Below are 24,858 nucleotides of genomic sequence, written 5' to 3' on the forward strand. Positions count from 1 at the left end.
AAACACTGAGACACATTAAGACAAGAACAACCAGAGTTCAGAGCAGCTCATACCCTGAAGCTGTCTGCCTCCTCAGCATCAGGATCTGACTCTGATTTGAATCATGGGGCTGTAAAACAGTGTTTTCATTATATACTTGTGCACATGGGTCGCTGATGTTGCTGCTGATCCCCCCTCAGGTTCTACTGTGTTTATTTTTTTAAGCGTTCTGATTTATCAGTGTACTCATTTTCATGGTGCTGCTGTACTTATTATTTTATCCTTTTTAACAGTTTGGATGTCACTTATTTTATGTATTTGTTTTGTGTACCACGTTGCATTGAGATTCACAAGGCCCTTACTCATCACTGTCGGGCTGTTTTGTTGGTGTGTCCTCGTGACGTCACAGACAGGCAGGAGCACAGGTAAACACATTCGACAGCAGTAGGAAAAGAAGTCTTTTAAAAACATTTAGTGGTTGCGGTAATTAGCGCATGTCATCGATTCTTGCTGGTTAAGGGGCAGAAATTAGCGGGTTCACCCGAGTGTTGTATTCCCATCAATGCCGATGGAAGCCAGAAGCAATAAAAACCTGTCTACTGCGACCACTGAGTCATTTATCCTGAGTGTGAATGCCATTTGTACGCATTCTCATTGCATTAAAAAGCTAGATGCTAGCATTTTTTTGTGCAGTGGGAATGAGGTTTTAGTGGACAAAGAGGCAGCAGAAAACAACATCTCATTATGATGAAGTGAGCTTAAAAAATGCGTTGGCTTTTTTCAGATTGTTCACGACTCATTTCATTTTAAACACACGACTAATTCGACCTTCAGCCCACAGCAAACAGTTACCAAACCGTTTCCTTGGTGAGCCCTTGGCTATCAGTGATCTTGGACTTTGTATTGTTATCCAAAAAAACTCAAAGCCCATGTTTGTTTCCAACCCAAATGATTAAAAAATTATTTTCTTTGTAACCTACTGACATTTTGACTGATATTTCACATCCTAAAGTAAAATGGTTCAACATAGAATACATCACATGGATAAGCATGATGTCATTTCTTATTGACTTTTCCACTGGAGGAAGAAAGGGAAGCAGAGACGCCGTGAAGGAGAAAGATACAGAAAAATCTACAAATGATGAGACAGAGACAAACAGCTAACAGTCTCACCAGTTGGCAGCTGGTCATACTGGAAACAAGCTGGGCTCCCTGGCAGCACAGGATGAATCCAGCCAGATTTAGGAGCACACACACCACAGACAGCAGGACAAACACATTGACCTGGAGATGGAGGGATGGGGAGAGGAGGGGGGTGTGGATGAAAAAGGAAGGGAAAATGGATTATTGTGGTCTAAGCCTGTGGACATATTCTGTGAAAAGAGATTTCAGAAACAGGATGTTAAACAAATGGTGAGAGACAAAATATGAGCCGTATGTAAACACAGAGGTGAGATGACATCATCAGTCCAATTGTAATCAAGTCATCCCATGATGCAGTAGAAGCAATTATGTGATTTGAATATACTTTATTTTAAACAATTAAAATAATAATAATAATAGTAAATAAAATACACAAACAAAAATAATAATTACATTATATTACATTATTATTGAACAGATTTTCAATAAGCAAAATGAATCAACTTTATCTTTCATCAACTTATCAACTTTTAATCTACTTTTATGTCTGAAAAGGAGTAAGAAGCAAATAGTCCCACCCGTTCTCTTCAAAGAGATCATAAACCAACTCTTCGCCGAAATGTCTGCCCCCACACCTAAACCACTCTCTTCACACTTGTCATATATATATAATCACCAGCACTAAAAACGCAGTGTCATCATGACAAAAACCTGGCATTTAAATGGTTAAATTCTGAAAATTAATGAATATTTGCCATTTATGATTAGAACCGCTGCTGGTTAAAAAATGAACTCAATGAAAGTAGAAAATCATATTAATGTTAACATTTTTTATAGTCTATAGCTCTGAAAAGAGCATTATATATGTGTGTTAATATTAAAGTGGGCCCTAAAATCATTATAGGAGGAGAAGACTGGATTTGAAAATACATCTGAAATGCTGTGTTTCCATGTGCACGGGGTAAATGGAGCTTAAAAACAAAATATTGACATAAACTCAGTGAGGGTTGGCTCAGTGTGGCAGCCCAGGTAAGAGAGCAACCTTTAGTCGACTAACTTTCTCAGTGATTGCTTATTTTTAAATACAGAGCTGCCGTCATAGACCATTCACGTTGATTCTCTCAGACACCGACTACGGCTTCAAGCACACAAATGTTCCCCTATTATTTCAAACATGAAGATATTCTGAATTTGATGTAGGTCATATCAGAATCTTAGAATCAGAATCTGAATCAGAATCTGAATCTAGTTTTATTGCCAAGTACATTTACATATATAAGGAATGTGACTTGGTGTTTCAGTGCAAAACAATTAACATGAACAAAGAATAAAATAGTGAATATAAATAGAATAGAACATACAGTGCCTATCATAAGTACTCACCCCCTTTGATGTTTTACCCTTTTATTGCTTTCATAAATCAATCATGGTCAATAAAATTTGGCTCTCTTAACACAAAAATTTATTGGGAAAAACTCTTTAATGTCAAAGTGAAAACAGATTTCTATAAAGTAATGTTAATGAAAGAAAATTATATAAATAAAAATAATTGTTTGCATAATTATTCACCCCCTTTTTAATTTAATGGTCTAATTCAATAGAGGTCCATCAAATTGTTGCCAATAGTCTCACAATTAGTGAAATGAAGATCACCTGAGTGGTGTGGGTGTGTTTCAAGTGATTGAGTTGTAAAACACCTGTGTCTGAAGGGTCCAGAGAGTGGTTGATCAGTATTCCTGGCTACCATTACACCATGAAGACAGAAGAACACTCTAAGCAACTCAGGGAAAGGGTTATTGAGAAGTACAATTCAGGGGATGGTTACAAAAAAATTTCCAAGGCACTGAACATCCCCCGGAGTTCAGTGAAATCAATTATCAAGAAATGGAAGGAATATGGCACTTGTGTGAATCTGCCTAGATCAGGCCGCCCTCGTAAACTGAGTGACCGTGCAAGTAGGAGACTAGTGAGAGAAGCCACCAAGACCCCTACAACTACTCTGAAGGAGTTACAAGCTTCAGCTGCTGAGATGGGAGAGACTGTGCATGTAGCAACTGCTGCCCGGGTTCTTCACCGGTCAAAGCTTTATGGGAGAGTGGCAATGAGAAAGCCACTGTTAAAGAAAAGTCATATTAGATCTCGACTAGAGTTTGCCAAAAAGCACATGGAAGACTCCATGGTCAAGTGGAAGAAGATTCTTTGGTCTGATGAGACCAAAATTGAGCTTTTTGGCCATCAGACAAGACGTCATGTTTGGCAGAAACCAAACACTGCACATCACCAAAACCACACCATCCCCACTGGTGGTGGCAGCATCATGCTGTGGGGATGTTTCTCAGCAACTGGACCTGGAAGGCTTGTAAAGATAGAGGGCAGAATGAATGCTGCAAAATACACTGAAATCCTGGGGGACAATCTTTTTCAGTCTGCAAGAGAACTACGACTTGGGAGAAGATTTATTTTCCAGCAAGACAATGATCCAAAACATACTGCAAAAGCTACACAGGAATGGTTAAAAAAGAACCAGGTAAATGTTCTGGAGTGGCCGAGTCAAAGCCCAGACCTCAATCCTATAGAGAATTTGTGGCTGGACTTGAAAAGGGCTGTTCATGCCCGATACCCACGTAACCTGACAGAGCTTGAGCAGTTTTGCAAAGAAGAATGGAGCAAAATTGCAGTGGGCAGATGTGCAAGACTGATTGAGACCTATCCACACAGACTCACTGCTGTGATTGCAGCCAAAGGTGCATCTACTAAATACTGACTTGAAGGGGGTGAATAATTATGCAAACAATTATTTTCATTTATATAATTTTCTTTCATTAACATTACTTTATAGAAATCTGTTTTCACTTTGACATTAAAGAGTTTTTTCCAATAAATTTTTGTGTTAAAAAAGCTAAATTTTATTGACCATGATTGATTTATGAAAGCAATGAAAGGGTAAAACATCAAAGGGGGTGAATACTTATGATAGGCACTGTAAGATAAAAAATATAGAAGCAATTTAAATATATTACATGACAAAACAGAATATAAAGGACACAAAAAAGTATGTACACAAGGTGCAACAGAGGGATTGTACAGTTTTTCGGAAGTATAGTTACAGTGCAAATATCTTAAGTTTAAATAATTAAGTTGACCTACAGTGTGCATATAAACAACATATACCATTTCGGAATACGTATACGGCTGGGCTCACATGGTTGTATAAGTCCACGAACAATAAGAAATTGTAAAAAAAATAAAAAAATAAAAAAAAAACTTTTTTGATGCAAAGAAGCAAAATGACAAGCAGCTTCAGCTGTTTCACTTCTCCATATTTGATGTGTTAAGCGACAGGTTAGGGCAAATAAGTCAGAGTATGCATGGCTTCATATAAAAAAAAACAGGAATATCAGAGAAATATTTATTCTCATTAACCATGCAAACAGCTGAGTAGAAACACTGCCTTTTTGGGAATAAGGGTAAAAACTGACAATAGACTATTTTGTGCATGTAAACATACTCAATGTGCTCCTTCACTTTTCCTTTAAACATTCTACTTTTCAAATAATTTTAAAAAAGAAACTCAGAAAACAGGTCCACCTTAATAATATTTTACAAAATATGATTGATTAATGAGTGAGGGCCGATTTGTTTATTTTCAGTAATTATATGTCTAAGGTAGATATTATTGTTAATGGTTTTAAATTGCCTTTACACACACAAGGTACTGAAATGAACCAATCCAACACATAACCCACTGTGACTGTGTGAAATGTGATCTGATCAGCGTCACTGTTTACGTTACGTTACTCACGTTACGTGAGGTGACGTGAGGGTACGTGCCATCGTGCGATAACATTGGGGATGAATTGACAAGTGATATGCGTCATGGCGAGTGCCAAGAAAAGGAAGTTGGCTGCAGAATGCCGCATTTTCCAGGAGAAATGGACAAATGATTATTTCTTTGTCGGAGTAAAAGGCAAACCACTTTGCCTAGTTTGTGGCGTGGAGCTGGCAGTGAAGAAAAAGGCCAATCTCAAGCATCATTACATCTCCAAACATGCTAAATTGAATGAGTTGAGGGAAGAGTTGATAAAATCAACGCTCTTCGTCGGAGTCAGGATGCCCAACAATCAGCTTTCACAAGACCACAGACCGACAGAGACAGTGTTGTTTTGCGGTGAGTGAATTAGTGAATTTGTGAAGGAGTGTAATTTACTTGCAGTAATCATGAAACCGTGATAACTGTGGTTTTTCATACTGTCAAAATCTATAATCATTGCATCATATGTGTTCATAAATTTTGTATGGGCCTCTGAGGACTTCATAAAAATTGAAATGGCCTTTAATAGGAAAAAGGTTCCCCAGCCCTGGTTTACTGTTCACTCTCCATCAAACGAATCAGAGATGTATTCACTCACTGTTTAAGCTTCCACAACATGTCCTACTGCTACTGCTTCACATTGATAGACTTAACTGAACAATCGGTGGGCTTTTATTTTGAAGCAGTCACAGGAAACACAATGCATTTGCACTGAGGATAGTGTTAGTAGAATCATTGAAAATGCGTGTACAAAGCAGAAAGAGTAATGTTCTACATTTTATGACGCAGATCAATTTAAATATTGCAGGTAGTGATGGAAGATTGAAGAGCAGCTACAGCGAGCTGCTGGAGACAAGCTGCACACCGGCAACTGCTCTGCAACATAACCAGCTCCATTTACCGAGAGACTTCAGCTCATTCAAAACTCTGTTCGGCTCTTACCCAGAGCCAGGACAGAGCTCATCAGGCCAGTCTTAGCTGCTCTGCACTGACTTCCTGTGACATTCAGAATTGATTTCAACTTCCTCCTCCTTTAATAACCTCTAAATGGGCTCGGACCAAGCTATGTTGCTAACTTCCGCGTAAACAATTTGCCTTCGTGAACACCTGCTGCTGGTTTATTGGAGGTTCCCAGCAACAGCCAAAAGAAAATCTGGGATGTCGCCTTAGTCAATTGCGACCCGAAACTTTGGAACACACTACCTGTTGACATTGAAGAGCTCACTAAATATTTTTAAGAGAAAGCTAAAAACTCACTTGTTCACTCTTAACCAGCTCTGATTTTCTAAAACTCTTCTTTTTATAGATCAGACTGATGATTCTTTTAAAATGTTTTATCTTAAATGATTTTGTAATTGATGATTTTATCAAACTATTTTAGGATTTTACGCACTTTGTTTTCATTTGTAATTTTTTTTGTTTTAGATTGTTTTTAAATGTCATTTATACTGAATTGCCTTGCTGATGTGTTTGTATTAAAAGCACTTTGTACTGCATTTCTCATGCTTTACATATACATAAATATATATACATATATGTGCATATATATGTATATATATACACGTGAGTGTGTGTGTATATATACATAGATATAAATAGATAGATAGATAGATAGAGAAATATATATATACAGACATATATCCCTTTCTACACAGAGATCCCGCAATATTGCTGAAACACAGACCAACACAGTCCCTTTATTACACCAGCTTTGCTTATTCTACACAGAGCCAAACATTACCGTGATCATGCTGTCCTGGTGTGTGATTTTACACAGAATGCCAGTGTTCCAGTAGCAGAAGAGGTGTGACATTTAATACAACAGAGATGGCCGTGGTGCTTGCTGTCTCAGAGAATGAGGAGCTCCCAGACCTCACTGTCTCCACTGCGGAGCTTTTCTTTTGGTTGCTGTTTATCTAGCTAATTATCTGCTAACGGCTGCAAGCTGCTTTTTACATCACATCTTTTATCAGACATCACTACTACCTCCGCTGCTGGCTTAAATGCGGAAAAACTGTCCCTCCACTCTGTGTTTGTACCGTTTTACAGACCGGGGAGGCAGAATAACGGTGCAACATTCCCGCCTTTAGCAGGCTGTGTGAAAGGGGCTAATGTGTGCAGCATGAGTCACAGAGGTTGTATTTATTATCTGACTTCTTTATTAAAACAACCTGAGTTTGTTTGGCTGCACTGTAAACAGACACACCAGCTGCTCATTGGATTTCTGACAAAGTGGCTCAACTGCTGTTTACTGTTTACATTTGCTTCTGCCATGGTAACCACCAGTGTAGCTAACTCAACCAGCAGATTTTTTAAGCCTTTGAAACCTGAGCTTGATTTCTTTCAAAAAACATGGAAAGAATGCAATAAGCAATGAGAAAAGACTCAAATATTAGCAATGTATTGGAAAAAGGTTACCAAAAAATGTGCAAATTGGCACAAAGTGTCAGGAACAGGAAATAACCAGGAAATAATAATATCTTTTTTTCTGTAACTTAATTATAAATAGATAATTACACAGTTTTACATATAACTTCTAGCAATTTCTTTTAGGATTTTTTAAAAATTATTTTCAAATGACGTTCTCTCTATATATAAGTTTTTAGCTAATTTTCAGGCAATTTTCTTGTTACCTTTTAAGAATTTCTTGCAGTTTGCAGGGCATTTTATGCAAAGTTACTGATGGCCTGTTTTTGAATGAAACCCCAAAAATCATCCCAGGTTTTAAAAGTTTAAAAGCTTGGGAAAGGTGTCAAAACACAGCACCAAAGAACTGATGACATTGCAGGTTTTTAAGGGTTAACCCTTTGAAACCTGGACCATCATAACTTTTGTTGTGCTGCACTCAGACGCCTTTCAAGAGCATTTAAACCTCCAAAACATGAGCAAATTGGTTTGATTTCTTTCAAAAACATGGGGGTAAATGCAAACTGCAATTTGGCAAGAAATGTCATGGAAAAACGCAAGAAATTTGTCAAAGGTGAGAAAAAGAGGGGAAGCAATTATTAGAATATTATCTACATAATTTTTTTTTTTAAAAAAAAGGTTGGTTTGGAAAACTCTAGTTATTATTTTAATAATAATTCTTATAATAATTGTGTCTTTATATATTTGCCATTTCTCAGGTAATTTTCTTTTAACTTTTTACTTATTTTGTGTTTCTTTTTAAGATCCTCATTGCCTTTTTCCATGTCTTTGAATGAAATCAAGCTAATGTGCTCAGGGTTCAAAGGGTTAACTATTGGATCTGATTTCATAATCAGTGTAATCGGTGCTTTGTGGAAGAAACAAAGAGCATATCCCTTACCAGCAGCAGCATGGGCCTTCTCCATGTGGTGAGGCCTACGATGCCTGACAGGATGACCTGGAAACAAACGGAGGACAATGACATTCATAAAGATACAATTATCTACCAAAAAGTAATAATATGTGGATTTTTTCACTACTATTAACACTATTCATTTTACATTTGACTGGCAATACATTACAAAATAAGCAAAATAACTTGCAACAAGATGTTTTTTCATGGTTTTCAAAAGATATTCTCCTTTTATAATAAGACATTTTCATGTTAAAACAAGGTATTTTCATCTTATAACAAGAAACTTTGCTTGTTTAGATGTTTTCATGTTATAAGATGATGTTTTCATGTTTTCACAAGATGTTTTATGTTATAACAAAAATCTTGTTAAAACTATATACTTATTTATATTATTATAACATGAAAAGTTTCATGCAATAACTTGACCCCTTAGAAAGTAATAGCATTAAACATATCATGTTGTAAAAAAAGTACATTGTTCAATTACTTAAAAAAATCTACAGGTTAAATTATGAAACATCTTGTTGTCACATGAAATAACATGAAAACATGTTAAGACATGTTATAGCATGAAAACATTATAACATGCTGCTTCCTCTTCTCTCCGCTGCTGACTGTCAGTGTGAAAGCTTCGAAGTGCTACAGTCATGATACACTCCACCAACTGCCATGCTCGTCTACTGCGAAGCATACTGCAGAACCACTAAATCACTGCTGTACTGTAGCCCAACGCACTAACTACATGTGACCCGTGGTGTGAAACACAGGCATGCAGCAACAGAGACTGGAGAGCAGGAGTGGACAGTGATAGGCTTTATCCTTTAATAGCTTTGGATTTATAGAGATATATAACACGGGCAGAGAGGGGATTCTCTGCAGGAGGTGAGGGAATATAATCTTCTCCAAAGACCGGAGGAGCAGTAGAGTGAGATGTTGAAAGAGAGAAAGATGAGCTGGCGGACCATGGGAGGAATTTAACCAGCAACACTCACTTCAAAGGAGATTTCGTGATTTTTCGTGGACATGTGATTTATCTTTCATGCCATATGATTCAAACAGTGACCATTCTGAAGGGTCGGGGGTAACGCTTACAAAAGTGTTGACAGTTGAGGAGATGGTGCCTATTTCCACTGACTTCACCCTCATTTTGTCACATTCCAGAGAAAATCCCCGTAAAGAGCAGGGTCAAGCCCAACAGAGAGACATTTACCAGCTACCTTAACAGAGAATGTGCCGTGATGGAATCAAATTCGAACGCCAGACTCAGAGAGTTAGACTTGGTTTCCACCATTGTTGAAATCTAGACAGCTAACAACTCAGGATAGGTATTGTTAGGATTTTATCAAACCCGATACCGGTGCTGCTTATCGATACTCTTATGGATACTACTCTCTTTAAATTGGTGCAGAAAATAAAGACATGACATGAAAAGCTGTGAAAAAAATTAAAGTTGTTTTATTTTTGCCACAAACTGGGCGACTTAATGATTTGTATGACCACAGTGAGCCGAAACACAACAATAAACATCAAATGTCATCCCCTGATGCTGGCAGCTGCCATCATCATGAAGGGGCAGGCTGCCAGATATGCTGGAATCACGTTAGAATTAATGAACGTTACACAGTTTATGTCATAAATGGCAGCACCGTTTGTCACGGAGGTTATCGGTACCGATAAGTTAATAATGGCTCTCGGTACCCATCCCTCCTAACAACCAGTGTTAATTCCATTATGAGGCCATTTCCATAATAACCAAAATTCCAGTGAATGAGCTAAATAGCCTGTGCATCAAACTAAGAGCCAAGTGCCTCAGGGGCAAAAGTACTGATTCCTGCAGGAGTACCACACCATCATGAAGCCGCTTAAAGCAGCACTGGACACCTTCAAGGCCACTTTATTACCTGCCCTCAAAGACATGATGTCAAGGACCATGTCTTCAAAGACATCCTCCCAGGGATGACAGCTGGCCTTCTGGATGTCAATATGAAGGCATTCCCATATTTCTAAACCTCTCATCTTTTGGCTATTTTTTTTTTTGGGCAGCTAATTTTGCGACAATTGCGACAACAAGAGAAAGCTCTTACTGAAATACATTAAAATTACTCAGGTGACAATAGTCAAAAAAACTGATTTTCATCATCACTGCAACGGAAAATTAAAATAAAGTGTCAATAAATGGCCTAAAACAAAAGCAAATCTGTGAAATTGATCCCTCATGAGAGGAACCATAATATAGGTCTACAGCGAAAAGCTGCATAAAGAGATTTCGTCCTGCAGCTGCCAGCTGTTTTTAAACTGGCTGAGAGATGAGGACAGGAGAGAGAGCACGTGAGGGAGCTTCTGACAGAAGAGTGCTGCACATCTGCATCATCTTCCCTCTGTTTCCTCAACAACAGCCAAGTGTGATGAAATCAACATTTTCTGCATTTGACACATGGTCTGAGGACAACTTGGCGGAAAAAGGAAAAGACGTGAGGGAGTATTTGAGGTTAGGGGACTAGAGGCTGAGATTCTGAACCAGTTCCCAAACTCCAAAAACATTTACAAGCACAACTCTCTGACCCATCCAACACATGTGTGGAGCAGCTTTTTAGATTAGAAGGTTTGGTGCTCACCTCTAAAAGAAACAGAGGCAATATCCACCCAAAAACAGATGCAGACCCAGTGCTTCCCCTCATGGCAGCAGCACTCCCCAATGGAAGTAGCTCCCCTAGCCAGACAATAGGCCATGCTACACCTCCAAAACTGTCGACGCAGACTGGAGGCGTCTACCACAACCTCACCAATATCCAAGGTGCATGGAGAATGAGGAAAGTCTTGATGAGGTCGAAGAGCTCCAGCAACACTTATAGTTTTAAGAACAGCTTCATTGAACCGACACATTTTGGTTTATGACCCTGATGAAGGCCACAAGCCGAAACACGTCAGTCCGATAAAGTTGTTCTTTAAACTACAAATGCAGCTGGAGCTCTTTGACCTCATCAACACCCCCAAAACTGTTTAGGAATGGCCTGAGGATCATGACAAGGAGCTCAGGGTGTCTCTAAATTGCCCAGATCCCAATCTGATTGAGAATTTGTGGGGAAAGCTGGTACCCAACCTCACAACCCACAGGACTCAAAGAATCGGCAACCAACTCTTCAGCTAAACACCACAGGAAACCCCCAGAGGTCCTGCGCTCATACCTTGACAGGTTAGAGCTAAGTCTGATCCAAGGAGACCCCACCGTGGATTAAGGGTACCTCTGGAATACTGGGACATCCCACAGATCCTCATTTAAATGGGATGAGGGGAATTAAAAGGTCAGGTGGACGCCTTGAGCATTCCTTGGTCCAATACTGAGCCATTTATGCAGAGTGGCATGGCACACTGTCATTGCCATGAGAAGGAGTACTTGGTCTGTATCGCTGTTTGGTTGGATTGACTGCGTCAAGTGGCATCAAGCTGAATGCAAGGACTCAAGATTTCCCAGTAGAACATTGCATTGTAGCAAGATGATCAATATGTTTCACTTCATTTGTCCGTGACTTTCATGTTTTGGCTGATCCGTGTACCTAACTTGCGATGCAGACACTAAGACTGTGTATACGACAATCTTATAACGCACAGCTCTTTGGACCAAAGAAAAGTTATTCTACAGCTGCATCAAAATATTTGGAGGAACTGAGCTGCTGAAAGCTACTGGTGCCATCACCCACAGGGTGAAATTCCTTTTATGAGGCAGTTTTCAAAATCACCGAAATTCCCCTAAACAAACTCAACAGCCTGTGCGTCAAACTCTGAATCAAATGCTTCAACGACAAGGAGTAATAATTCCTGCAGGAGTCCTGCACCATCTTTTTACAAGGGAATAACTGTCATTATGGCACCTTATTACCAACGGCCAAATACATGAGGTCAAGGACCACGGCTAGAAAGACATCCTCTCAAGGATGACAGCTGGCCTTCTGGGTGAGAACATGTCTATATTTCTAAACCTCTAATTTTTTGCTAATTCATTTAGGCTGATTTGTTACATTACATCATTCATGAACACAAGGAATATTAATATAATTTTTGTTTTTAAAGCAATCACTACAATTATCAGAGCAGTATTCATCATCAGTCAGCAAAAGCAAATAAAGTGACAACAATTAGCCAATAACAAAAGTAAATCTGTGAATTGGATCCAACATGGGAGGGAGCAATGTTTAGGTCTACAGTGACTAGTCTATATTATTAAAATCATTTTCTTCTTGCAGCTGCTTTTTATCCAAGTTTAAACTCTGATAGCTGAGAGATGAGGACAGGAGAGAGAGCTCTTGGGGGAGCTTCTGACAGCAGAGTGTTGCACAACTGCAGGAGAGCCTGCCTCTGTTTCTACATCAGCCTAGCATGATGAAATCAACATTTTCTGCATTTGACACAGAGTCTGAGGACGACTTGGTGGAAAAATAATAAAGGGAGTATTTGAGGTCAGGAGAGTATAGGACGAGACTCTGAACAAGTTCTCAAACATGAAAAACATTTACAAGCACAACTCTCCGACCCATCTAACACGTGTGGAGCAGCTTTTCAGATAAGGAGGTTTGGTGCTCACCTCTAAAAGAAACAGACTGTCTGATAAAAGGTTTGACAAGCTTCTGCTGATGGGATATAAACACTGTTTCACTTCTGAACATTAGGACCTTGCTTCATATGTCAGGGCTGAGAAAACAAAACAAGAAGCTGGACACAACTTCAGCCTGAATGTGGTGATCTGCAACATTTTATGTTTTTGCTTCTCTTACAAAGTATCCCCCCCAAAAAAGTTTAAAAATTTAGGGGACACTATACATATTCTGTATCCTGCCAGGTTTAAGAGGCTGCCATGCTCTTATTTATGTAGTTTGGAAGATTGTTGACTCCCCCAGTGTAAGGTTTACTAGAAAATGTGTTTTCTGCAAAAAAAAAAAAAAAAAAAATGTGTGTGAATGCTGACAGCTGAAATTGTAAAGCACCGTAAAAAAAAATCAGGAACCTTGTTAAAGCTTATTGTGCTGATGAAAAGCCTGGAAACTAAATTGTAAAAATGGCAAATTTGGAAGCTGAACTGCATTACCTGGAGAGCTGAAATACATTGAGAGAAAAGCAGGAATCTGAACTGTAACACTGTCAAAAGGTGGAAGTTGAAACTATTTAACATCAGAGGTTGTGCAGAGAAATGCTTTGGAGCCTATACTTTCAAAAAACACAAAGGGAAGGCAAAACTGAATGCAAACATGAATGTCCTTAAATAGCCTGATGTTCTGACATTTGATTGGTTGCTGCATTTGAAAATATGTAGGAGGAGTAGCTGATCAAAAAATCTACAGAAAAGTAAATATAAAGTTCAGAATGGCTTGATTCAGCATTCACACTATTACTGTTCCCATAAAGTGGACTCAGTTTCTCACTAAACAGGTTGTGGTCACTTTTTTGAAAATAGGAGGAGGTTATTGAGACAAAAATAGTCAAATAAGGACTTTTCATAAAGTAACTTGTTGCACTTCTTGAGTAACTTGCCCAACAAAACCCATTAGGACAGTGTCAAATTTGCACAAACAATTAACATCAGAAGTCATCAGAGGATTTTTTTCATTTTGTTCTGTTTTGTTTTATAGGGACCTGTTTGCTCACACTACAGTGAAACACTATTCATCAAACTCCCACGTGGCTGTGACAGTAACATATGTGAGGAATCATCTGACACAGTCTCATGTCATATCCCTGACTGGCTGACAGTGTCCATGGTATTAATGGAAGCCAGACAAAGTGGCTACAGCTCATGTGCTTTTGCAATATAGGCTACAGCGTTTGTTTGTCTCTTCGTTTCATTTTTAAGTGGTAAACAGTGATATAAAAACACCTTTGTTGTGCCAGTGTAGGGTTAATTCGCATCAGTATGCTGATATTTTGAACTGTTGGAAGGGTATGTTGCCTGTGTTAAGTTAGGCACACCTGTCATAAGACATGAAGTGCCTTATACATTTGTGACACAAAAAGCTAGCTTGAACTTACCGAGGAGCCAGCCCAGAAGGGACAGGAGTTTCGGATGGGGGGAGAGTTGCTGAGGGACAGGGCTCCGAAGCACAGCGCCACCATGGAGCCGCCGAGCAGCAGCTGCAGCAAGCCCAGCGAGAGCAGCGGCCGCCCGGGCAGCAGCAGCCGAGAGCCGCCGGCGGCGGCGACGCGGGAGGAGGCGGACAAGCCGCGGGGTCGGTTACGGTAAGGCGGCTCGGCGAGCTGCGAAGTCCCGATAACCGGACAGCAGGAGCCCGGCAGCACCACTGGGAGCGACATCTGCAGCTCGACGGGCAGGACGAACAAACGAAGAATCAGTCGGAGCTCGAGTTTGTCCACAGAAGCGACGTTTTCACGGGTTACAGGGAGGATCTGCGCCGAGCTGAGTGGAGCTGCTCGCTGCTCCTGCCATCATGGTGTCCAGTTTTAAATAACACGCTCGCTGAGCTGAGCTGAGAGCAGCGGCTGCGCTTAGATTGACTTTCACATATTTAGGCAGCGGGCTGAGAAAAGTCAGGCCGGGGGAGGGGCACAGCAGGCCATGTGAGACATGTAAACAGGACGGGTACCGCCTTGAAATCTTCAATATACATCCTGAAAGAAAAAAGCACACGTGAGGCCTTGCATGGCGTAACACACGTATTAAACACAGCCGTCCCCGTTTGTTCACCACGCAAGGAGGGGTCACTGTATCAGGGCCGGGCGCAAACTTGAGAAGGGCACGAGCTGAGATTAAAAAGGGCACCCTAACCCCTATCACTAATACAGGACCCAATCAAGTATATTTTCAATAACTCCTTCAGAGTGCCTTACACTCTGGGTTAACAGACTGGCACTTGGACTTAATACACACATCTACAATTAAAATTCTGTGATTTATTTATTTATTATACTTAAAATGTGCAACAGGGTTTTTAAGTTGCAATAATTTTTTATATCATTGTCTTAACTGCAAAAAATGATTTCAGCAGCAATCATTGGTGCATTTATTCAAATATGCAATATATTCTTCCAACCTTTGAATGAAGGCTATATTTATCATGTGACACATGTTGTATATATTGTCTGTATCATTATTGTTATTCTTACTTTTGTATATCTCTGTCATTCATTGTAGAATTGCACACATATTTATATTTTTATATTTAGAAACTTACATACTAGTTTTATAGATTTTATGTAGCATAAAGCATAGTTTTAGATTTTACACATTTAGCACTTTATCCGTAATATAATTTAAATATTAACATATTAGTGCTAATTGTCTACTAGAGTATTTTTTACGTTTAAATTTTTGTGCACTTAAACACTCAACATATTATACATATTTAAATATTTAGATATTGTACTAATTTGTTTAATATTATGTCTGCTGTAAGTGGCAACCTCTGAGGCTGAAAAATAAAGTCAATATAGAGGTGCCAAAAACTGCAGTTCCTCTCATGGCTGCTTGAGGATGAATCCAAAAGTGTTTACAGTCATTTTGCTGGCTATAGAGAATGCCAGCAATGAGTCCTAAAGCCCGGAAATGAGTTAGCATTTCAACACCTCTGGTTCCCTAATCTCAAAGCCAGTGGGTTTGTTATCTTGTAACTGATATGCAAAGAAAGGCCTGATTTTAATGTGAGACTATGATTTATTTTCTTTTGGTGCTATCCATCATACTGGATGTTTCTGTGTTAGCCTCTTTTTTGTTAGAGGACATGTGTAAACAATAATCAAGGCTTTTGGTTGTTGTAAATTTTGTTAATCTTCTTGTTTTTTTGGTTCATTTTTCTAATTTGGTTTTATTTTATTTTGTTTTTATTTTTTCTGACTGTGGATCCTTTTTTTTATATCATTTGTGTACAGTCTAAAAGTCAGTATTTTTGAATGTTGTTAAAATGAATATTTTTTAATGACAACAACAATAATAATACTAATAATAATAATGAAGACATTGCTGGAAAAAAACTGAATCTTAAAATAAAAATTTACATGGTGTGAGTTTACGACACCATTACACAGAGCACTGTAACTACAAGTGTGATGGCAAGTATGTGAAAGATTTTATTATTTTTTTGTTTAAGACAGGAGCCTAATAGTTTCGCATTTGTATTGATGCAGTTCAATCTGAATTTAACTGCCAATGAGAAAAGGATAAGATATTTCAATAAATTAAGTGGCCTAACATGATCAAACTAAAACACACTAATAATGACTGCTGTGTTAGCAGAGCTGGGGGAGTTGACCAGCAAAACATTCAACATCCTGCAAAACTGTTTGTCCTGGTTCACTGTACGGCCAGTTAAATATATGAGAGTGCACATAAAATTATTTTCCCCGGGGGACACTTTTCACAGCCAGTGCAACAGAACAACATGCAGTACAGATACAGCACAAATCAAATCTTAATCCCAGCATACAACAGCCTCTTCTGTAGTTAAGATTTGATTAAATTTAGGTACAAAAAACTACTTCAACTACTTGATTATTCCCAATGACAAAGAATGAAAGGTTGAATAAAACTCTGAGACCACAATCTGCCATGTTGATTTATTATAGCTTCCTGCGCATGAATAACGTGTAACCTTCACATGTTGTTCCTGGACTGTGCCAGCAGCAGTCATAAATCTTCAATAATGGATCTCACTGTTGTAACAAATGTGACAACAGAGTGGCCTGGCTGTGTCCTGAGAGGCTCACACACACTGTCACCACTAAATCTCTGCTGACAACATGCCCTCACCTTATAGAAGGGATGCTGCAGACCTCTTTTTACCCATGAGTCTGTGATTTTGGTGTAGCAAAATCCGTGTATCATTCATTCTTTTAATATTCAATTGAGAATCCAAAATCGAAATATGAAAAAACAATTTGTACAATTTTGTTGTTTGTGCATTAATCAGAAACAAACAAACAAAAACAAAAAACAATTCCGGTTGATTTTAATATTTAATTTGTCCTATTGGTGTGACCCGGAAGTTAACTTCTTCGTGTTTTTTGATGCAGTGTTTATTGGCCATGTATTTTAAGCAAAGAAATTCGTTTTCTAAGCAACTGAGTGATTTTGTTTTCACACCATGGCCACAATGTTGCTGCAAATGTTCTTCTCTATCTGACAGTTAATCAGTCCCTTCATAAATTGACTACAGTGTAAAGCCTCCTGCAGCTACACTCTGTGACATGGATCTTAAATAAATTTGGGTACAACGTTGAATTTGTGGTTTGCAGTCAGTGCAATGACATTACCTACTGAATCACAGGCCACGACCCATAGACATATATACAAAGACTACGCCTTCATCCCTCCAGTCCATTGGAACGCTGCCATCTTGTGTCAGTGGCAGCCGTGCCTACTTGCTGCATGAGACAGTGGAGGCAGGTCTATCAATGATTAATGTCATCATAACTCACTGAATTTTCAAACAATTTTCAAGCTATTTGATTTTTACAAATGACAGACATGTATTTATAATACAAAATAATTGGTAAAATCAAAAATGCAAGTTTTCATATCAAAATGCTTCATCTTACATACGTAGATAGTAAATACTAGTCCTATGAGTAAATATAAGTTCTTTGAAAATTCATTTAATATATATATATATATATATATATATATATATATATATATATATATATATATATATATATATTTATATTATATATTCTCTGGACATTTTCCCCTATTTTTCTGTTAATATTCTAGTCATTGTCCAACCATCTCTCTCCTTTCTAAGATTATCCATTTACAAAATAATTTCCCATTAATTTGCTGTGCTCCCACCATCTGGCTAGTATTTTTACAAGTGGGTAAAAACTGAACACACTTAGAATCTAGTGCATGAATAAGTCATAGAACTAAAAGTTATTATCTACATATGTGTATGTCATATATATATATATGTGTATGTCATATATATATATATATATATATATATATATATATATATATATATATATATGTGTGTGTGTGTGTGTGTGTGTGTGTGTGTGTGTGTGTATATATATATATATATATATATATATATATATATATATCGAGAGCGACTTTGTGTTTAGCAGAAAATCCTTTGACAATGATTCAGTTATACATATAGATATGTATGTATGTATATATATATATATATATATACACACACACACACACACACACACACACACACACATATATATATATATGTTTTGGGTTTTTTTGGACTGAACACAGCAGACCGCAAGAGGATTCCCACAAACGGTATATGTGGAGCAGCCAGTCAGACCAGAGGGGAAAACCAAAACCAAAAGTGACGGAAGAAGAGAGGGAGGAGAGCCAGCATCAGGGCGAGGCTGACCCAACTTGGACTGAGAGCTGCTCCTCCAAGCCTTCTTCTGGCTAATGTCTGGTCACAAGAGAATAAAGTAGATGAGATGAGATTGAGGCTCACTCAGCAACGGAAGATCAGGGACTGCTCCACACAAATTTTCACAGAGAAATGGTTAACCCCAGACATCATGGATCAAGCTATTGCACTGGATGGGCAGACATTGGTGGGAGCCATAGGGGTACAAGACTGCACTGCAGAAATTGAATGATGCTTCCAGCAGCAACATGCCCAAGAAACTGGATGGAATCTTCATTGTAAGTGCTGATTTTAATCAACTCATCCTTAAAGGACTAGTGTAACTTCTATAAATCTACCTCCCTTCCTATACTGCAGTCAACACCATGAGGCTTCAGTGACATGATTTAAACTAACCAACTTGATAGTAAAAACCTAGTTTGTGAAAATGATTCCAGCACATACACTACACGTGTGGTTAAGACGTTTTGTTTTATTTGGTGTCTTAAGGTGAAAACATGGAAAAACTCAGCAGACACAGTCCAGTCATTCTTCTCATTCTCTCTGTCTTGTTTTTAGTATAACCCTCTGCCATGACACAGTACAGAATACTTCATAAGTTCAATGCCAGTCCATGGTGAGGGACGTCCATTATTAGCACTTGGATTCGGACGATAAGCACTTTGTAGCTCATGTGTGGAGGTAAAGAGTGAACTGAGATATACAATCAAGCATATATGAAACATGTGGGACACCACGCATTCACACTGACGATGGAGCCTGGGTCAAATACAACTGACTGCCTCAAATACAGACACCAAGACCAGGGCAGAACACACATCTCTGCGGTTTGGAAAATGTGGCCTTTACAACACTTTTCCCTCTGAGTGCATACTATTGTAAATTTGTTTCTCCATCTGTGGATGAATGACAGGACACAAAAATGATTCAGCCATGTCCTTAAAGATTGCTTTTGCTGTTCTCAATTTTGGACAGGTTTTTGTGTGTGTGTGTGTGTGTGTGTGTGTGTGTGTGTGTGTGTGTGTGTGTGTGTGTGTGTGTGTGTGTGTGTGTGTGTGTGTGTGTGTGTGTGTGTGTTTCTGCGTCAAAATCTAGGCAATATGCCTCATTGGCCCGAGTTTATTCATTCATACCTTCAGAGGACTCGTCCTGCTCCCCTTATTCAGTCTGGATAGGAAGCTGTTCTTTAACAGGCTTTGGACAGATAAGGCTGGTGTTATTCCATAGTCTTCTTATTGTCTCATAAAGACCAAAATCAACACTGTGAGTCTATTTCTAAATACCTTTTGGTTCCTACTGCAGACATAAATATATATAAATATATATATATGTTTTAAATGCTCAATAATATAAAGTAATTTAAAGTATAAAGTAAAGGGCTCAGTAATTTCTTTCAAGATGGTAACTGTAGTTTTTTTTAAACGTTACTCAGACAGGAGGAAATAGTGCATTTCACAGGAAATATTTTCAGCAGTGGATTAATCCACATTTGGGGTTTTAGTTTTTGGTCGCTTATAGTTTTTGAACACACTGGAGCTCTATGGCACAGAAGAAAAAGATATATCAGGTTCGCTTGTTAGTAAGACACATTCATTGTTGTTTTGGGTCTGCACATTGAATTTGATAATAATAAGAAAAAAAATAAGAATATCACCAACCTTATCATTGAACAGGGTTGTTAGCATAGGCAGTGATAGCCACCATGGCTCAACAGACAGAAGAGAAGAGGGCACCACCTGCAGGGGCTTCATCAACAAAACATTCCAAGACAAAAGACATTACCTTAGTGGCCACACAATTAAGACTAGCAAATCATTTTTGGCTGGGAGGTTCAGTGCAAAAATAGCACAGCAATCAACGCTGAGCACCAAGGACAGCAACAATAAGAGAGAAAAAAACTTAAGGCCCAGTCACACCAGAATGTGGCACAGCAAGGTTCACTGCACGCAGAAGTAACACAGACAGTGCTAAAAGCTGGGAGACGCAGTGACTGCTCGCAGGACGAGTTAACAAAATTCTGTAGTAAGCAGGCTAACTCTTGGATGTATTAAGAGAATTGGATGATGTGGTGAGTAAGCCTCGTTGCCATTTGGCAACCCCAAGTCAATAATATGCTTGCCAGGAAATATGATAGTAGGCCTGGGCGGTATGTGAGATTTCATACCTTCCTGAAATTTCACTGTGGTCTATGGTATAAGTATGCTGGCTACACCCGGCGGGGAGTGCGCTACTTACTTTCAGCTTTTCAAACTAATAAATACATTATAGAAACCCATAAACATTAAGAAAAGTAATAGTCTCACACCTATCCATATTAAATAGAGAAATACAACTGTACACCTTGTGAATTCAACTTTCTCTTGGTCACAGAAGACTGACGAGGCTTAACTGTCTCATTAGCTCATCATAAAACACACTTCAGTCAAACTCATTACAAACAAAATAAAACTCTAATAAAGTAACCCTCTTGGTCACTCTTGCTAGTAATATAGTTAGAAATTCCACTGTTCCAACAATCACCAGCTCTGGTTTGGTCTAAATAAATCCTTAATTCACCAAGTTAGATGTAAAAACATGCCGTTATTCCCCATGGTGTCTCTCTGCCTGCAGGCCACCAGCTGTTTACAGTCATGTAGCTTCTCCCTTGACCACTAGGTGTTATGGTGTCTTTCAACTCAGCTGCTTGTTCCACCAGTACAGACCGAAGACTGAGCTCTGGTGGTCCATGCTGTGCACTACATACAATTAGTTTAATAGAAAGAGAAGTGCCTGTATTTATGCCCGTATTGAAAAACATACCTTCTGGATTTCTAAATACCCTGGTAAACTGTAATATTGTGATACTGCCCAAGCTTACACGATAGTGGCACACAGTCATGCTTGCTCTCCCAAGCTAGCTAAATGGCTAACTAGCTCAGTTTTGTAAGTTGATTGGTTACTAATAGGACAGTAGTTTTACAGTTAAGAGACATACCTGTTCTTCAGACTTCAGTCTCATAAGTATATAAAATCTGTACCGCTTTAGTGGAGCAATTTACTCTGTTAGAGGAGGGTATATTAAAATGTAAAACAGCTAAAAAGCTAATGTTAACTCATTTTGCTTTGGATCTTCTGATTCTCCATTCACCATTACAAATGGTTAAAGTTTTTGTCGGTAACTAAAAAAAAAATTGTGTTCCTCTGCCTGCTCCTAGTGCTCCTTGTGGCATCTGCAAGATTGCATTGCACCTAAATGAAAACAGACAATCAGCGCTAAAAGATTTCTCTAACACAGTCGCAATGGCAATCGTTTATTAAGTTCAAAATTAAACTTGTGTGTAGGTTTAGGCAACTTCATCCCTGCATACTAGTCTGCCAATTTTGCAAATTCCATTGAAATTAATTGTCTTTGCCATCAAATTTGGCTGCTTTAATGCTGAGGTGACTGGGCCTTTACAGATTACAACTTTGACCAGCTCTAATTTCAAACTGGTGTTAGACTGATAGTCTTGGTTGGATTCTAGAGATCAGACAGTGTTTGTTCTTTCTTCCATGGCAGATAGGACTGGCTGCATGTAGTGCACGGTATGTTTGTGGGTGTGTTTCGTCACTGGAGGTGACAGCAGACAGTACAGTGTGTGTGGGACAGCATTGAGATTTTGGTGTCACTGTTTCCCTGGTTTCCCTTTAAGCTTGACAGCAGCAGAGGTTTTAGTACGGCTGGGTGGCTGAGGGGCGGAGGAAAGACAACCCGAACCTCATGGATCTAAGAAAGTAAAAGGCACTTCAAAAAATTGTAACAAATTCCAGTGTTACTAGATAGAATATATATATATGTATATATATAGATATATACTGTATGTATACACAGGCATTGTCATATACGAAGGAATGCAAAGACAGAGTATAAACACTTTACTTTAAATACATACGTACATATATACATATATGTATATATGCATATATATACGTATATACATATATATGTTGTATGTAATAATATATACGTAACCTTTGTTGATCATAGCTGGCAATAATAGGAGCTTAAAAAAGAAGGGGATAGATGTGATAAAGCGCATTGTGGTTTTTAGGTTTGTTGAGGTTTTTGTGAGGGCAAAACTCGTGGCAATAGGTTTCAGTTGCTGTGCACAAACTGAAGAGTTGCATAGGCAAGAAAAGAAGTGGTTCCGAATCAGTTTTGACCAGTAAAAGTGGTACGTAAGAAAGAAACAATCAAATACAACATAAAAAGTAAAGACGGTGTGTGTTCCTATCCAAATGGATAGAACAAATAGCTTTAACTTCCATGAAGCAAAAAAAAGAAAAGTTTTTTCTTCTTCTTAGTATCAAAGAAGCAAGAGTCAGTTCAAAGTCAGCAGCTTACTTGTGCAGGGCATGATGGAATGGTATGTGTGTAAATAGACTGCATATGCAGTGCATGTGTACATGTATGTCCAGGAGGCTGAGGGCTGATACAGCTGCTGTGTGCTGACCCTACAGTTGGGTGTCCTGGTACTGGTAGGAGGTGGCGGTGTAGTATCCTGGCACTGCCTCCTCCCCTGCCTCCTCTTCGCTGGGGTAGAAGGGACGTCCCTCCTTGGAGGATGGAGCAGTCTGGGGTTCAGGACGGGAGCTGGAGCTGGAGGGACACAAATAATAAAGGCTGTACTGAGTCCTGCCACACTTTTAGGCCATATTTAGACTAGAACAGCCCTATAAAAAAACAGAAATGTCTTTCCTTTCATCCAAAAAGAAAAATAAGAAAATGCATACATATAATAACATTGGGAGAATGAACCTTGTGTACACAGATCCGCAAACACAATTGAAAACGCTATAGTATGCATGCCAGTTCCAGTAGTCATCGATGTAACCATACAACACCATAGAAGGAGAAGGAGTTGCATTTTCAAAAGATTACACTCTGGAACCTGGTTTCAGAAGTTTGAGTTTTCAGGCCCCTAAAACGCCGCTGTCGTGTGAATGAAAGGGGAAAACACAACAACAAGTTTAATGCAAGAACCGTTGCCGTGTAGATGGCCCCTCAGTTTAAGTTGTGCTTCACCAGCCTCGGCATCAAAGTCGGTCAACAACTTTGGTCTAGACAAAACTTCTCAACAACTGTTGGATGAACTGTCATGATATGATGTAAAGACGTTCATGGTTTCCAGATGATGTTTCCTTATGGCTTAACAGTTTCTTGGCTTTTCACTGATACCTCCACGAGGCTAACAATTTTGATTTTATGAGGAATATCTCAACAGCTATTTGATGGACTGCTTTGAAATGGTGTACAGACACATAATTCCCAGATGATGTTTTCTAACTTTGCTCATCCCTGACTTTTCATCTTTCAACCCAATCAGGTTGACAGTTTTGGTTTTGTGAGAAACATCTTGACAAATATTAAATGGATTGCTGTGAAATTTGCAACAGATATTCAAGGGCCCTGGATGATACATTCTAATTTGGTGATCCTGACTTTTCCATAATGGTGGTATGTCACGCAAATCATTTCTAGATAATAGTCAAGCTGATACCGTATGTTGTATTGGAGACAGTTGGAACTCGGGCTGTCAAACGATTAAATGTTTTAATCACGATTAATCGCAGAATCGCATTTAGAATTTTTTTTTGCATTTCTAAACTGTTTTGAAGTCAACATGAACAGGGTTAAGCAATTCTTACCAGTGTCTTGATTGGGAAGCAAATGAATGCAAAATTTGCACAATGCATGGCATGTGTTTGTATGATCTTTCATTTTAAATACAGCATTTACTCAGACCTGACAAAGCTCCTGCAGAGCTCAAGCAGACATTATCTAAGCGTTTTCACAGGTTTGTGTCGCAGCAGATATCCTCTTTGATGTACTCTGCAGTACACTGTATTGCAAATGTATCCTTCAGTACACTTCACAATTTATTGCACATATACTGAATGCATGCAAGTTTCTTAGATCTGCTTCACATGCAACATAAACTTAAAGTTCTAATCATTTTCTCTCCAAAAAGCATTTTAATGTATTTACATTCAATACCTGTCTTTCCTTATGGTAGTTGGTATTGTTACTGGGAGAGTTGGCCATGCCAGTGCTGCACTGAAATTGCTTTACAAGTAGGGCAAAGCAATATGGCTTTATCGTGATACACGATAAGTATCTAGATATTTTGGAATCTCCTCAAAACTACTGTAAACGACTAAAATACGAAATTATTAAATAAACTAAAGTTACAAATAAAGTAGCTACTGCCATAAAATAAAGTAAAATAAAACACATC

The 24,858-nt window shown here is 38.6% G+C and overlaps 2 protein-coding genes across 6 annotated transcripts in view; both read right to left on the minus strand.

The window, feature by feature from the left end:
* The window catches only part of fam189a2 (family with sequence similarity 189 member A2), a 35,199-nt gene extending 20,294 nt beyond the window's left edge, over nucleotides 1-14,905 (minus strand). The window contains 3 exon segments of the mRNA XM_042488387.1: nucleotides 1,153-1,263; nucleotides 8,241-8,297; nucleotides 14,274-14,905. Of these exon segments, the coding sequence (XP_042344321.1) occupies nucleotides 1,153-1,263; nucleotides 8,241-8,297; nucleotides 14,274-14,555 (450 nt within the window). The 5' untranslated portion in view covers nucleotides 14,556-14,905.
* Nucleotides 14,906-21,376: 6,471 nt separating this feature from the next.
* LOC121944260 (tight junction protein ZO-2-like) overlaps nucleotides 21,377-24,858 on the minus strand; it is a 99,679-nt gene continuing 96,197 nt past the window's right edge. For 4 of the 5 annotated variants that reach the window (XM_042487997.1, XM_042487996.1, XM_042487999.1 and 1 more), the window contains one exon: nucleotides 21,377-23,219. In XM_042487997.1, the coding sequence (XP_042343931.1) occupies nucleotides 23,075-23,219 (145 nt within the window). In that variant the 3' untranslated portion in view covers nucleotides 21,377-23,074. The remainder of the gene's footprint in view (nucleotides 23,220-24,858) is intronic. The other variant, XM_042487998.1, reaches the window with a different exon arrangement.

This window comes from Plectropomus leopardus, chromosome 6 (assembly GCF_008729295.1).
Source record: "Plectropomus leopardus isolate mb chromosome 6, YSFRI_Pleo_2.0, whole genome shotgun sequence".
Classification (NCBI taxonomy): Eukaryota; Metazoa; Chordata; class Actinopteri; order Perciformes; family Serranidae; genus Plectropomus; species Plectropomus leopardus.